General features: G+C 43.8%; 1 protein-coding gene across 1 annotated transcript in view; it reads left to right on the top strand.

The window, feature by feature from the left end:
* The first annotated feature begins 1369 nt into the window (after nt 1-1369).
* The window catches only part of Ankrd55 (ankyrin repeat domain 55), a 99777-nt gene continuing 84417 nt past the window's right edge, over nt 1370-16729 (top strand). The window contains exons 1-2 of the mRNA XM_013125432.3: nt 1370-1607; nt 1828-1991. Coding sequence (XP_012980886.1) covers nt 1937-1991 — 55 coding nt within the window. The 5' untranslated portion in view covers nt 1370-1607; nt 1828-1936. The remainder of the gene's footprint in view (nt 1608-1827; nt 1992-16729) is intronic.

Raw genomic sequence — 16729 nt, 5'->3', positions numbered from 1 at the left:
ACCACTTTATAATTGAGTCATAGTCTCTCGCTTGAAACCAGAGCTCCCGGATATTCTAGTCATCCTGCTTGCTCCCGAAATCCTGACTCCACCTCCCCAGCACTGAGACTACAGTCAGACTGCCACATCAACCCACCACTTATATAGTTGCTAGGGATCTGAACTCTAAACATGCTAAAACAAGAACTTGACCACTAAGCTATCTTTCCAGTCTCTGCCTGTGTTTTTAAGTCAAATGATGCAGAGTATTTGGAAGGAAGAAGCCCATATGAGAAAGGAAAGTGATTAATAACATCGTTGAGAACTTAATAATCTGATGAGTAATAGTACTATGAAGTGAGTAATAGTGCTAGTGACTGAGTGCTAGTTTTATTAAGTGACTGTAATATTATTAGTGAGTGAGTAGTAGCATTGTCAGTGGGGAATGAGATCTTTCTTTTTATTTTAATGGAAAAAATAGGAACCTAGAAAATATGAGGCAAAAGATAAGAAAGGAATCTATCTACAGAGGAACACAGACAATAGATTAGACTGCTGTGTCAAAACAACTTTAAAGGCTAAGAATGCAGTTTAGTAGTTGAGCTCTTATTTAATACATGAAGCCTGGGTTCAGTTGTCAGTACCACAAAAATTATTAATAATAACCATATGCAGAGAAAAATTATTTCTGCATTTTTTCCAAATGCAAATATTTGTTAGTTAAAAAGAAAAAAGATCTGTCATTATCAGTGACACACAAAATGCCAGGGAATGTCACTTACAATCCCAGCAATGGGGGGACAGATAGGAGAATCCTGGGGCTTATAGCCAGCCATCCTAGGCATGTGACAAGGCTGAGACTGTATCTAGAAAAACAAGGTGGTCCTGAAGAGAGATCCCTGAGATTAACCTCTGGTCGATCTACGAACATATGCACACATACACATGCACCCACACATGTGCACAAACACATAGATACAAAGTCCCAAACACTAGTGGAATGCATTCATTCCCTAAAATCACAAATGGGCTGTATAGATGTTTTCGCTTAGCTGCAGATAGTGCTGGCATCGCATGCAAATAGGAGCCAGATTTCCCCCTCAGGTTTTTGAGCCAAGGGAATGAATCTGCTACCTTTTTCTCAGCTCAAAGGCATACATTTGGTGCCTTGTCCGGTTTCATGCATGATGCAGTAACACCCACCCCTGGGACTGCAGACTGTTTTGATTTAGTCTGCACGGATATTTGAACCTTGGCATGTAACCGTTCAAATACCACAAATACCACACCCCTCCCACAAGTCTCCCGGTCAGGAGGAACCACTGCGGGGAGCCTGAAGAAAAGCAGCACAGGCGCATAATTGCTCTGCAGGGCACGTGCCCTGCAGCCTCCAGCTACAATATTTACGTCCAATTCCATTGAGATGGCCCCCTCTCTGCTCACGTGACCCAAATGCAGTTCTCACTCCGCCAAGCACAAACAGCCCCAACGCAGACTGCGCCGGCAGTTTCGCACATGCTCCGTCTGGTCCTGTGAATCCTCACTCATTGAGGTTTCTATTGGTTTAAAGCAACCTTCTAGCCGCTGAAGCTCTGAGACCTGCAGCATTTTCCTGGCCCAGATCCAAGGTAGGCACCCCCACGGAGACTGTTTTAGTTTAGGATTTGGACGGTCTCTCCGTTTTGGGGGAGGGGTGTGTAACGCTCACACATGAGTATAGATGATGAATGGGACTCTGAGAGTAACTCTTCCTCCCCCACAGATATTATAGGAAGAGTCTTTTACCTCTTTTTGACGTTGGCCTTGAAGGCAACCTGCAGATCTAATGCACACTTAATTCTCCAACAGGGAGCCTCAGCCAACGATGCAGAAGCCGACTGACGTGTTGGCTGCAGCGTGAGAGATGATGTTTTCTCCCCAGAACCCTGCTTGATTTTTGCCCTTCTTATGGTAAACGATGAGACAGGCTACCATGGATTTCAGCACTTCATCTGTGTTTGATCAGCAAAAAGGTAGAATGATGCTTTACTACGTCGTTGGGTGCTGAGTACAACAGAAGGGATTTCCAGTTGTGAGGAAAGGTGTGTGTGCGTGTGTGTGCGCGTGTGAGCGTGTGTGCGTGCATTCGTGTGTGTGTGTGTGTGTGCGCGCGCGCGTGTGTGTAAACCTGTTAAGAATTTCTCTTGTAACTTGATAAGCTTTTAAGAAGAGAAAAAACAAGCGTATGGGCTTTTTGTCTTGCTGACGTATTCCTGGCCTCATAATAAAGCGTGGGTTTAAGGCATACCAGCTAATTTAGATAGTTCAATCTTTATGTGGTATCTTAAAGTATATTAGAGAAAGTGATATCAGAATACATCCCATGCTTCTTTCAGCCTGTAAATCTCGTATTTCGTCACTACAGCATTCACAAGCCTTGGATTCCCCTCCAGGAGAGACATGACCCATAGACAGGTTATGCTGACTCAATAACTCATTCAAGACTGTGCAGTGACTTAATACTATATTATCTAATTTCAGTGACAGAGTATTTGCATGAAGGAGGTCATCTTCCATGGGAGAAGTAGGCTGTGAAATTAATTCATCCCTATTGACATCAGACATGCAGCCCTTAACTCTGTATGTGATTTTGCATATGCTGTGTGTCTCCATGTATGTATTTGACGTCTGTGTAACATGCACAGTTCTACGCATGTTGGTGGGGTGAGTGTCCACTCTATAAATGTAACAGACACTTCTATGAAATATCTGGCACCTAACCCACTCCTCACACTGAGATTCTTCAGCACCTCAAGATCTCTCTCTTTCAGCTATAGCATGAAATGGTGGCCTGAGGAAGCCTCATTAGGAAAATTCATTTCTTCTTTCTTTTTCCCAAATGTCGCTGCTTCAGGCCAGCGTTACCTCCTCGGAATCTACATCTGGTTTCATGAGGGAAGGATGTTTGCTTGGTGGGGTTCTCAAATAATAACTTAGGTTTCTGGGGCAGCTGGTAGAGTCTTCAGAGTCTGAGAGAGAGAGAGAGAGAGAGAGAGAGAGAGAGAGAGAGAGAGAGAGAGAGAGAGAGAGAGAGAATTCCCGACTGAGTCGGGAATGGGCTAATTCTCGTTCTCCCTACCACTCCTTTCTCCTCCCTGTTCATTTTGCTCTCCTGATGACAATTAGCAGAAATGAGAAGTCTGCTTAGAATCAAACAGTTCACGCTGGTCATAAAACAGTGTTGCTCAGCCACGGAATCACATAGAGACACAATGGACTCATTCCGGGGGACTATTTTGAGGGAGCAGGGACTGACTGCAGAAGGAAAAGCCCTTCACAATGAATTCATCTGTCCCACCGTGGGGCTTTCTATCTGGAGTGAGTTTAAGACATACCTAAGTGCTCGTTTAGAATATCTCCTTGCAGCATCTTTTACAGGGGCAATTTGCAACAATCCCCCTACCTGCATCTTCCCATAACATTAACCCTTTCCTTGCTATCTCTGCACATCTCCCTCCTTTCTGAAATTAGTACTTGCTGGAAACAGAGGCTCCTGCAGTCACAGCTCTGAATGGCAAGTCAGTTTAGCTTTGCAACCTTAGCATCTTACCTAACCTCCCCTGGGCTTTCATTTCCTGGGCAGGAACATGATGGAAATGATGTTTATGCAGTAGGGCCATTACAAAAATCCAAAATGATACTTAGGAAGCAGATTGCCAGATTGCTGAGGTACAGTGTTTCAAATCGCGGCTGCTGCCATTCTTGCTGGGTTTAATGCCACCTGATCTCCTCCTGACCTCCAGTTTAAGGCACTCAGTCACTGCTGGGTTGCTAGATTGCATTCCTTTTTCATTCAGAACTGCAGGGAGTCACTAAGAGTTAGCTCAGAGACAATGAACAGAAGCGAGGTCCCTGTGTTCTCTCACCCCACCAACCCTTCCTGTACCTTAAAGCATGGGAAAGCCTGATAAGTTTTAAAACCTGAATAGACTTCAATACTGTATAATTCAGCAGACTCTGGTAAAATGACTGGAAAGCTGAGTGTGATCACTTCAGTTTAATGTCTGAGATGGCAGGGAGGTAAAATGGAAACTTGCTTTGTTACTCTATGCCTCAGCCTGGCATTGCAGTGTCTTCAGGAATGGTATAACTCTTCAGGAGATACATAAAAGTAGGCAGAGTATGGAACTTTATGGAAGGGGTTTGCTACGGATCCTAACAACCACAGAATTGAAACCAACAGCACCAGACTCACGTGCATATATGGACAGAGACATTTCTTCCGAAGGAAGCTTTAATGTGTTTTGGAAACTTTCTCTAGGGACATGTAGACAAATGTCTATCTCCTCCTTATAGAGCATCAAGGACTGGGAGAAAAACAAAGAATTTATTGGACTGGCTTACAGAGCAAAGATGAGTTGTTTATAGAATCATGAGTGACCCATTACCCGCCACACCACCAAAAACCCTCACCCTAACATGGTTGATAACTTCTCTATTACTGCATAGATGAAGTCCCCTCTTACTGAACCATCCACAGCTGTATATCCTAGCACCTTCCAGGGCCCCAAGGCCATATGCACTTAGGGTAAAATTACAGACAAGTGTCTAAGATGTGTGCGAGGGAGTGGACAGAATCTAAGGCAAGACTCCAACGACCCCCCCACCTGCCGCCAATCCCTCCTTCCTGAAGGAATGTTCACAATCAGGTGTTCACAGTCAGGAGGCTCCATTTTGAGGGTCTCCTGCAAGTAACCACAGCTGCTCTGATGAAAACGGCAGCTCTTCAGCTCAGAGGATAATGTTCTGCAGTGAATATTACACAGTCCACTAGATATTGAACTTGGTTGGACAAGAAATAGGCCAGGAATTGGGAGGCATGGAAAATGGTGATGCCTGGATCCTACCTGTGGTGTTTTCAAAAAGATGGGTATGGATATGGTCTTGATCCCCATCCCCAGGATGCTCCAACATGAAGCAAAGACTGTGAACTGCTCAGTTCATCCTGTTAACATTTCAGGAGGGATAAGTGAGGCATAGAGCAGCTCAGAATAGCTCTTGCAATAATCCCAATCTGCATGTTACTAACAGAGAGGACCTGTTACTACTGGGTGCTCTCTGTGTAGACAACAAAGCAATTGTAAGCTTCCAATTCCTCAAACTCTCTGGCCTAGCAACTGCTGGAGGTAAGCTCAGGCCAGAAGTCAGCTCATGGTTGTGCAGAGGATGGGGGAGCCACATGCAGGGATCTAGGGAGGTAAATCTCTGTGACAATATTTTTCTGCCAAGTCTTGGCTCAAGCCTCCACAGCTGCCTGAGCTGATGGTTCTGCTTTGGCTTCAGTCTCCTCAGTGCTATAGATGGTTTTGCATATCTACAAGGTCTCGGCAGGCTTCAGGACCAGGTTATTCAACTGACCCAGGCTCTAGCTTGCTTTGTATACTTTGGAGGGAAAAAAACCTGAGTCTGCAAGACTCTCTGCTCCTGTGTCTTGTGCTTTCTGCTCTCACCATAGCAACAGCTCTGATCCCACGTGTTCCACCTGGCTGTCTTCCCTCTCAAGGCCCACATGCAAGAAAGGAGTGTAGTAAAGTGATTTACTACAGAACACAGAGGTTCCTACTCCTCAAGTCAATGTGCTCCAGAACTGAGGGGCGTCTACATTTTCATCCCCGCCACAACTCACGGAAAGAAAATCTCTGCTGTGTCTGAAGGAATCCCTGACCTCAGGGAGCAAACAGGAGACACAGCCACTCTCCATGGCCTCCTTTGTCCCAGTCGTCCCCAGTGCTGGCCCCAGTGAGGAGGCCAGGCCCTACTGCAGTTGTGTTGGGACATGGATCTGAGTGGAGTGTGTGCAGCCACTCGGGACTGCAGACTCCTCGCAGCCTAGGTCTCTTGTAGAAGCGTTGCTGCAAAGATGAGAGGAAGGGCGTGTCTTCTGCTCAGGGTAAGAGGAAGGGCGTGTCTTCTGCTCAGGGTAGCACAGTCAGCTAGTATCCTTGAGCTGCTGTAAGGAAGCACCATCCACAGAGTGCCTGCAACAGAAATCTCGCCGTTCTGGAAGGTGTGTATGAAATCAAGATGTCAGCAGGAGCACACTCCTTCTAGAACTTTCAGGGAAGCATCTTTCCTTGCCTCTTCCAGTTTCAGGCTGTCATGACCTTATTATTTCTATCTCTGCCTCCATCTTTGTCTACCCAGCTGTGTATATTTATATCCTCTGTGTGTGCAGTACATGATACAAGTCTCAAACTCCTTCTGCTCCAGATAATGTAGGAGAAATGCCTCATAATCTATGACTCAACCCCATTGTTTCATATCTAAAGCAAGTGTGTGTGTGTGTGTGTGTGTGTGTGTGTGTGTGTGTGTGTGTGTGTTATAAAGCAATAACCATAGGTTCCAGGACTTAGGACATGAACACATTCTTTAAAGCTACAGGAAATGAATATTCGCAGAAAGATGTTCTGGGTAGTATTTTGTCAGCCTGATACAAGCTGGGGTTGTCAGGTAAGAAGAAACCTCAACTGAGAGCATATCTCCAACAGAATGGCTTATAGCAAGTCTGGGGAGACATGTTCTTGAATAATGACTAATGTGGGAAGGCCCAGGCCACTGTCATCCCTGGGCAGAGGGTCCTGAGTTGTATAAGAAAGCAGGCTGAGCAAGTCATAGAGAGCAAGCCAGTAGCAGCACTCCTTCATGGCCTCTGCTTCAGTTCCCACCTCAAGGTTGCCTTGAGCCCCTGCTCTGAATTCCCTTCATGATGGCATAAACCTTTCCTACCTCAAGTTGCTCTTGATTTGGTGTTCAGTCCAATGCTAGAAGACCAAACTAGGACGTAAGTGTAATGTATTTATCCCACCAGCTGCCTGGGTTCCATTGCCACTTAGCCCCCAAATAGCACATGAGACACTACATTAATTATGAAGCAGTTGGCTGTCTGCTATGGTTTCTTTTCTTTTCTTTTTTTTTCTTTTTTGGTTTTATGAGACAGGGTTTCTCTGTATTGTTTTGGAGGCTGTCGGTCCAGCCCGGCCTCAAACTCACAGAGATCCACCTGCTTCTGCCTCCCCAGTGCTGGGATTAAAGGCGTGCGCCACCACCGCCTGGCCTGCTATGGTTTCTAATTGGCTAGCTCTGACTTAACTATTAACCCATAATTACTAATATATATATTTTATAAGGAATTATCTTCCCGGGAACAGCAGACTTGAGTTCTCTTCTCCAGGGATCACATGGCGACTATTCTCTTCACTACATTTCCCAGAATCCTCCTGGACTCCTAGTCCCACCTATCTTGCTTCTCTATTGGCCAACAGTGCTTTATTTACATATACACAGAAGGACTTCCCCCATCACCTAAGGCAAAGTCATAACATAACATGATTTTTGGTAAAAATCCATTTTATTTTGGTTTATAGAAAGTTGGCATGTAGATGAGAGAGAACATCTCTTTGGTACCTCCTCTGAACAGACACTTCGAGAGGATAGCACCCTGGGAGAGCTGATGTCTACTGAGCACCAAGCCTCCTGTGCTAAGGACTATACTAGACCAACTCCTAGAATTCTATCAGCCTCTTTCTTGTATTCCTTTGTCAGCAGAATTTGGGAAGCTTGTGATCTAACCTAACACTACCACAGAGTAGGACAATAAAGCAGGGATCACAGCCTAACCTGTTTCTCTCCAAACCCCCAACCCTGCTCTTTTTGCCACAGTATATTGTTTTACTGAGCACTATAAAACTTAACAGGTAAATGAAGGCAACAACAATAACAAAATAAATCAATGAACCACTTCATTTTGCAATCAAGCTGTTAATCTCATGGAATTTTAGATCAGCATACAAATACACTGATTTTAAAACTTGACTTCTCATCTAAAATGGTAATGCCAAACAAAGGGGCTGTGTTTTGCTGAAAAAGCAAAAGTTACAACTGCAGGGCCACATCCAGATGTCTCCAAAGGAAGGATAAGCACATTTGAAAGGATCTGAAGAAGAGAGCAAGGGAGATCAGGCAAAAGGGACAGTGGAGAGGGGGAGTCATTTGGGCTCGATTGGTGGCTTCAGGCTGCAAGACTGGATTTGAGGTTGGTGTTCTGATTGACAATTGAGGTGAAGGGAGAGTGCACTGTAAACCACCACCCACAGACTTGGCGTCCAGTTCTCTGCTGCCTCTGAGTTGATGCTCAGCCTTATCTGTCTCTGGTTAAGAAAGGAGAACAGAGGGAAAGAGGATGAAAGGAAGAATGTCTTTGCCAAAGTTCTGGGTCTTTCTTGACCAAGGCTGGTTCTTTTTCTTCGCTGTTCTGCCCACTTCTTCCCATCAGCCAGCTCCTGAGACTGGTTATGAGAGACTAATCCATTCCAGAGGCTGCCAAGGCTTCAATCTGTTAGTACCTCCAGTAACCTGAGCATTCCTCCCCTTTGCCCTTCCCAGCACCTTTGACGGGGATGAACAGAAGGGAGTATGTGACAGATATTTACCAAGAAATCACAGTTACTCTTTAAGGAGGCATGATTGAGTGCTGGACACTAGGAGGATGATGTGATTGGCAACTTTCACCAGCTCCGTTGCATCTCTGTAGGGTACCTCCTGCCTACGGAGTCCCCACTCTGGGGCCACTATTTTGCCACCTAAAATAAAAGAAAACACACTATGCTTCTAGCTTTTATTTTGATGAAACCAATATCATCCCCACCCATAAGATATGGGCCAAGGCGAGAAAGCAAAGATCTGAGTGCAGGGGGGGCCTGGGTTGGTGTGAAAAGTGGCGTGTGGCTGGGCTAGACACCATCCCACAGGAAGACAGGGGTCCAGTGTTTGCCACATGCGGAGTGTGCTCTAAATTCTCTGGAAGCCTGTGGAGCATTCAGTGCAGTTCTGCTGCTTCTATTGTCATGAGCGATCTGGGTCTCGGATTTTCGGATTGGCCTTTTAACATCATGAGTGTTTCACCCCATGATTAACTCTCTGCTGATAGGTGCATGTGTGTGCTTGCTAAGTGTCCTTCATGTGTTTCTGTTTGTGAAAACTGAGGCCAGCACTTGGTTGCTAAAAAGATTGTTGTTTATCATTGGTCATATTGGGGAAGGAGAAGTCATTGCATTCTGCGTAGGAAGCATTTCCATTCATAAATGTGTCCCCAGAACATAAAATATATGCACATAACAGGCAAGTGGTCTAATCATTTCTCAGTTTTTTTATTTGAAAATAATCTCTTGTGTGTGACGGGGGTGGGTGTTAGTGTATATGCACACGTTGGGATGTACATAGGAAGGCCAGCAAAAGATACCGGTATCCTGTTCTATCTCTATCTGCTGAATCCCTTGAGACAGGCTCTCTTGGTGAAGCCAGCACTCACCATTTTTGCTAGACTGGCTGGCCAGCAAGCAACAGCAATCCTTCTGTAACTGCCCGCTATAGGAGGTACACACACACACACACACACACACACACACACACACACACACACACTTGGCTTTTTATGTAGATCCTCACACTTGCACAGCAAGAATTTCTTCCCTCTCTGCCATCTCCCATCTCCCCAGCTCCTGAGAACGATTTTCAATTTATAGAAATAGAAGACATACAGTAGTAATATAAAGAATATTCAAATAGTTTCCAACCAGATTCACATGATGCAATCTTTTAGCCCACTTTATTATTTGCTCTCTCCACGCCCCCTCCCAGGCTAGATTCAGGGACATTCTGTTTAATTGTCATGCTGCATTCATTTATTTTTATCTGGCACATTCCTATAGACTCTTTTATGACATTGAGATTTTTGAAATTATTGTCTTCTCATTTGTTAAAAATTAAGTTGCACTTTTGTAGTTTGTGTGAATCTCCCTTATTACTCAAGTGAGAGTGTGCCTTGCTCTCAAATGGTGTGTGTCTCTAGTTTTCACAGTATTGTTCAAATCCTTTATAATGTTCATGTGCGGGTATTGCAGTATTCGATGTAAATTGATTATAGCAGGGCCAAGCTTTCCTATTTATGAAATTGATAACTTCTTTTTTAAAGAAAAAAGCAATACAAGAATAAGCACAGACCAATAGTGTAGTATTGCTTTATATAATGAAGAACTGTGTTCCTCATAGCCTTACCCCAACCTGCTCCCAGTTCCTCATTAGCAAGATGGCTCCACGGCACTCATGAGTATCAGCTTCCAGAGAGAAACAGTCCATGGAAGACCATCAACCTCTAGTGACACTTATAAAAAGAGCTAGAGCTCCATTTCCTGTAGTGGGCACTGAGGCAAACTCTTCATTCCAGCCGTCTCGTTTAATCCTTGCCACAGACTCTGAGATAGACTCCATTTGTCTCTACCCAAGGTTGCATGACTGCCCAAGCCAACAAGATAAGGGAAAAGCAGCCGTGCTAACCCAGGCTTCTTGTTCCCAGTGCCTCCTCACACTATCCTTCACCCCAAGATGCAGCTTCTCTCTGCCACCAGGCCACCCCACCACCCTCCTGTAGCACTAGGAGAATAAACGGTGAGACACCTGGAGTTCGTGGCACAGTTTGAGTCTTCCTTTGCTGCCCCTGGACTGGGCTTCTTCTGCAGGGAAATGGGCCAAGAAACCTCAGCTCACAGTGGCAGCCCAAGCTCTTCCAGGGTGGGGTGAAACCAACTCTGTGGAAGCTGGGTTGTGGAGTAAAGAATGGCCCCAGCATCTGAGCAGGGGAGAGGAGGAGGGGCTCAAAGAGTGAGAAAGCCCTGGAATGTGACCCATGGAAGCCCTGGGATGGCAGGAGGATTTGCATGGACAGGGTTTGGCTTCCATCACAGAAACTTCTGAGCCCCCCTCAGCATCCGAGTGTCCCTCCCAGGAGTTTGTTATGTGTAGCAACAAGTTGACATTTCTCCAGAAGACAGTTCAGAGACCTGGGGTGCTGTAAACAAAGGCACATAGAACAGCCCCAGTAAAGAAAAAGAATCTTTTCAGCCCCTTGTACCTTGGTTGTGGTCCTGCCAGCTTCATCTCTGGGACCACACCTTTAGTCAGAACTCACAGCTATTTTTTAACATCTTGTCTTTTAAATCGTTGAGGGGACGTCTAAATTCACCTGAATCGATGCTCTTATTCTTCACTTACGTAATGTTCTGTGAAAACATCATCCTAGGCTTTGGGCCATAAGCAGGTTGACCGGTAGGGACCATTGAACACAGGGAGGAACTGAGTGGATGCAAAATGATCTATTTTCTGATTGCTGTAGAAGCTATTTAAAGATGGATCCTAAACTGCTGTTTTAACACTTGGGTACCACCCAAATTTCTCAGCTTCATACTGCCATAGTAATCACTATGTTTTGAGTAAGATTCTCATTATTCTAATTATTATGGTTTTTATAATATGTGGGTATTTCACAGAAGGAATCTCCTTAGTTAAATTAGATATTCTTACCCACTCTTTTGCTTCCTCTTTGTGTTTGTTTCTGTTTGGGGGATGGTAGCACAGCCATGCTCTTTCTATAAATAACAATGGCTCTTTTAGAGTTGGACGCTAACTTAATGAACATATAACCCCACACTCTACTTCTTCCCATGTGAGGGCTGAAACCCAGAGGGATTCCTGGTGACAGGGTCCTGGGAACTGTATGGCCACTGAAGCCACACAGACTGCTGAGATTCCAAGGGTCCCTCATACTGTTTAATGTCTCCACACCTAGCTCTTCTCACCATGTAAGCCAAGATGATGGTGCTAAAAGGGTGTGATACACAGGTTGAATTGATTAATACACACAAAGTACCTGGAGCTGTGTCTGGCCCATGGTGATTGCTTAGTAAGTGCTACTGTGAGCCGTAGGTGACTTGAAAAGGTAATTAAGATTTTCATCAAGATTTAATAAAGTAATATATGTAAAGCCCTTGGAGTCATCCCAGACCATAGTGATGACTTGGGAAGTGCTGGTGACTGTTAAAAATGACTCTCCAAGCCAGGCATTGGTGGTGCACACCTTTAATCCCAGCACTCGGGAGGCAGAGCTCTCTGAGTTTGAGGCCAGTCTGGTCTACACAGCGAGTTCCAGGACAGCCTCCAAAACAATACAGAGAAACCCTGTCTTGAAAAAACAAACAAACAAAAAGTTCTTTGGACAAGCCATCTCCCCAAAGCTCAAGCTATCTTCTCCTCTGTAAAGGATTCATGACAGAGCACCTGTTTTCAATTGATAGGCGCTGAAAACCACAGCAGAAGAAAACTGAGCTCCCTGGCAACAGGTAGATTTTAGGACGTTGCTACTGCTCTTTTCTTACCTCCTTACCCTTTGTCTAAAATGATGGGGTTTATTTTATTGATGTATATCGACAAACCAAAGTATCCTTATGCCCTGTGTAAGTAACAATAGACTTCACTTATTACTGGGTTTATCCAGTAGAAAATAATTTTAAACTTTCTGTTTACAAATTCAAATGGTCCATAAATGCCCCCCTCCCTCTGTGTGTGTGTGTTTGTGTTTGTGTGTGTGTGTGTGTGTGTGTCAGTTTAGAGTAAGCTTAGAAAATAAAAATTAAAAAAAATTAAGACTGTCACTCCCTTTCTGCATGAACTGTTCATTGCTTGGTCATTTTGGCACCCCCCCCACCTTCACGTTTTAAGAAAACCCTCACACACACACACACACCATTGTGCCCCTGTCACCAGCCTCACCACCTCCCCTGGCTGTGTGATGAATGTCACTGCTGTGCTTCCAACTTCGGGTTGACTGTGAAACGTATTTTGCTACAGTGAGCATAAACGCTGTGACACTTCTGAGCCACAAAGCTTGTACAACAGTGGAGAATGGGGACTAGGCTGCTGTAAGACAGAATGGAATGTAGGAAATATGAAGTGTCCATCCTGAACCAAAGAAAGGTCGAAATTCAATGGACTGTACGGGGTCTTGGCATGCTGCTGGAAAGGCAATTACAGACCACAGTGCCAGAGCAGTTACAGGCCATGGTACCTATGGGTCAGAGGGTAGGATCTGGGCCTAACAGCCTTCAGCCTTGGTGGGGTCTCACCACTTACTACCCATGCAATGTTGGGTAAGTCACTCACTCAGAATCTGGATTCCTTCACCCACAAAATGAAAATAATTGCAGTTCCCGCTTCCTGAGGTGAGAATTAAATGATTAGATGTATAAAGAGTGCTCATCACGGTGTCTGGTGTAGACGAAGCACTATGTGAGGGTTTTTCACAATTGCAAATGTTACTGAGACAGTGACACAGTCCTCCAAAGACCCCGTGAGCCCCACAGTAGCAATGGATGCGGTGGGAGGTGCTCTCTGGAAGTGCTTGTGAGGTCCTTTTCGCTAACACCATCTGTGCATTCTCATTTCTTCCAAAGTGTTCCCAACGGTCTTAGAATCTCAAAACTGAAAGAATCAGCAACAACGGCAACAGCAAGAAGCTAGGAACCTTTACTGTGGACCTTCCATGACAGCCCGGAATTTGGGCGTGGCAGACACTGGTTGCATCGCCAAACTCATGCATGAATCATGGCAGAGTGGGTAATTCTAGGAGGTCCCCGCTTCCCACGCCATAGGCCATAGTTACACAGCAAGGGCTATATGAGGCCCCTCCTCCAACTTCTTGATGATTTAGTATCTGACCAGGTGGCCATTATAAATTAGTGGGGGAAAAGGAATTACCGAATAATTGACTGGATAAAATCAACTAACTACACAACAATAATTTTGAAAAAGAAATGTTAAGCACAGTTAAATGTTTATAAATAAGGCAGTATAAAGCTCAACAAGGGAAACCTTTCCAATTATAAATGCAATGATGTAAGTTTTTAAATGCAGTATTTTTGATTTTTGATTATATAATTGCTGAAAAGCCTGTTTTTGAAACCAAACAAAAATTAACAAAGCCAAACTGAGAACTTAAGAGGCAAACAGGAGACAATAACTGCAGCCTTGCTAGCGGATGAAAGGTTAGGGTCCTTACTGCATATGAAGCTCATCTGGCAGACTGATGCCTTGAAGTAATAGGGTATAAAAGATAACAGTAGATAGCTAATTCATAAATGTCCACAAAGATGGAAAAACTCTTAGGATAAAAGAAATGACAGTTGAAAATGATACAGTAGTCTTTCACTGTTATTTACAAAGAATATTATTAGTATGCAATATCCTTGAGGCTGAGGCAAAAAAAGGAGTATTTAAATATCTAGTAGTAAGTAAATTATGAAATTAGCTGTGTTAACTTCAGTCATTCACCTTTTGTCATATTTTACAAGTAATATTTTAAATATTTTGACATGGTAATTTGTTTATAATCTGGCATTATATAATCTTGTTTATATTGAAAAACCCTAAACTATTTATAGTAACACGGTTATACTGTTATAAATAACTTGTGCTCAAAACTGTTAGCTGTTGTTTATTTTGACGTTACAATAGTTCCAGGGCCAGTGAGATTGCTCAGCCGGTAAACCCTTGCCGAAAAAGCACAAACAACCTGAGTTTAATCCAAGCAACCCACAAGGAAATGCCAGAACCTAATCCCAAAAGCTGTTCTCTGACCTTCACACACACACTCCCTTACTCACATGCGCATATCACACACACACACACACACACACACACACACACACACACACACACACACACGCACTCTTTAAACACCTTTTTAAGAATGGCCTCAGTGTTAGCCAAACCCACACAGGAGCTCAGAGAATTTCGGTCAATTTCTCAAATCCCTCCACAGTCTCTCTGTCCTCAGAGGTAACACCATACAATATTTGGGATCTACGTTTCTAGTCCAGTCAATTGGGCCTGCCCAGTGGCTGACAGTAGTCCAGGCTTCAGCCTCAGATCGAAGGCCACTGTTCTGGCCTCTGAGGGCCACACTGACTTCAGGAAGCATCATCTTCCAGAATTTTCTTTCTCCTATCTCTTACCTTGTGGCCTCACATCTGTTAGGACCTATTAACCCCTTACTTAAGACTATTTCTTGTCTTTTCTGTTACCACTTACCTAGAAATAGGTCTTCTGTTTTGTTTATTTGGAGTTCAAGACAGAGAACAAAAGAGAGTTCAGTGTCTTGGTGGCTGGAGAAGATGGACCTTAGGAGATGCTTGTGACTCCACACTCTGATACAACTAGATCCCAGCATCCAAGCTAACCTCCCGGTAACAACCCTCCTCCCCCTCCAGCATCATCAGGCAATGGGTAGAACTAAGGGGTCCTAGGAAGGGGTGGGTATGCTTACAACCCCTCCTGGCCTATAAGTAAAGTAAGTATCTATAAGACACCGGTTTTTTTGTTTGTTTGTTTTACAAATTGTATTTGTTTATATGTGTATGGGCATTTTGCTTGCATGTATGTCTGCATATCACATGTGTGTCCATTTGTCCTTGGAGGCCAGAAGAGGGCTTCCCCAGGACTGGATTTACAGACAGCTGTGAGCTGCCATGTGGGTGCTGGGAATCGAACTTGGGTCCTTTGTAAGAGCAACCTGTGCTCTTAACCACTGAGCTGTCTCTACAGCCACCAACACCAACATTTTAATGCAGATTTCCTTTGCATACATATTTTCTTCTTATTTGGATTTGATAATTTTTTAATGAAAATGTAAAATGACTGGCCAATAAAATCAAAATATCCAAGAATAGAACTCAGACATCAGTTGTTTTGTTTGTTTGTTGTTATGTTTTGTTGCAAATTTCCTAATGTGCAATCAGGGTTGAAGTCTAGGGATGTCTTTCTTGTTTACCAATAGACTTCTGGACTCTCAATGGTACACAACAATTTGCTTGGGTTTCAGAAAGAGATTCAGATTAACATAGGGTTTTTGTTGTTGTTATTGTTGTCACTTTTTCAGTATCTTGAAATTGTGTGCTTAGAGCTCTGATGTAATGGTTTAAGACAACTTTGCTTAAGCTACATATCCACAGTTTGTGAGGATTGAGGGTGGATTCAACTCTTAGCAATGCTAAGGGCAAGCCTTCCAAAACTGCTTAAAGATGCTGTTTTCCATCACTTTACCATTTATCTTAACGGATATGAACCATAAACCTCCACTTCTTATGTCTACACCTCTTCAGTTTGCCACTTTGGAGAGAATATGCTAATAAAATCAGCAAATACACAATATCTCAAACACTGCACTTACTCATAGTCTCCAAAATTTAGGAATTTTTCCTTAATAAATGAAAAGCTGTATAACCCAAACAACTGTATATTTTAATAAGGTCCTATGGAGGGCAATTATACACCAGATAAGATTTTATTCATTGCTTTTATGAAGCAAATAAGCAACCTAAGGCAAGTAACCAAATAGTTATCCCAATGATGGAACGCTATTGCATTTCAATTCCTGGTAGACATCTCTGACGGCTAATCTTCGCCGTCAACTTGATTTGATTTGTTCATGCAATCATAGGTGACCCGTATTTCATAGAGGGAAACGCAGAGGTGGGCAGTCTGCTCAATGGCATGACCCAGATGCACTTGATGGGAACCTACTGAGATACAGTCTGCAGCTGGAAAGCACTAGCTCACAATGGTGCCCTTCTATGTCTCTGGGTCTTCAAAAATCTCGCTTCTGGTTTGTGCCCACCAGAATTCATTCTGGGCCTACAGGAGACAATGCCAAACTCTCCTTCCCAGCATAATGTTTAACAGAGTCTCCTCCTTTCCAAACCAAACCCTGCTTCTTTTACCACTTCTTTCCTCTCTCAGAGGTCCCAAGAAATGACTCTATCACCTACCACTCTCAGAAAATGAAAAAGGTAAAGATAGTCACATAGTTGTTTCAGAATAACCAGAG

Source organism: Mesocricetus auratus, unplaced genomic scaffold, assembly GCF_017639785.1.
Source record: "Mesocricetus auratus isolate SY011 unplaced genomic scaffold, BCM_Maur_2.0 Super-Scaffold_100020, whole genome shotgun sequence".
Classification (NCBI taxonomy): domain Eukaryota; kingdom Metazoa; phylum Chordata; class Mammalia; order Rodentia; family Cricetidae; genus Mesocricetus; species Mesocricetus auratus.
Note: the sequence above shows the minus strand (reverse complement) of the source record. Positions and strands in the feature narration are given on the sequence as shown.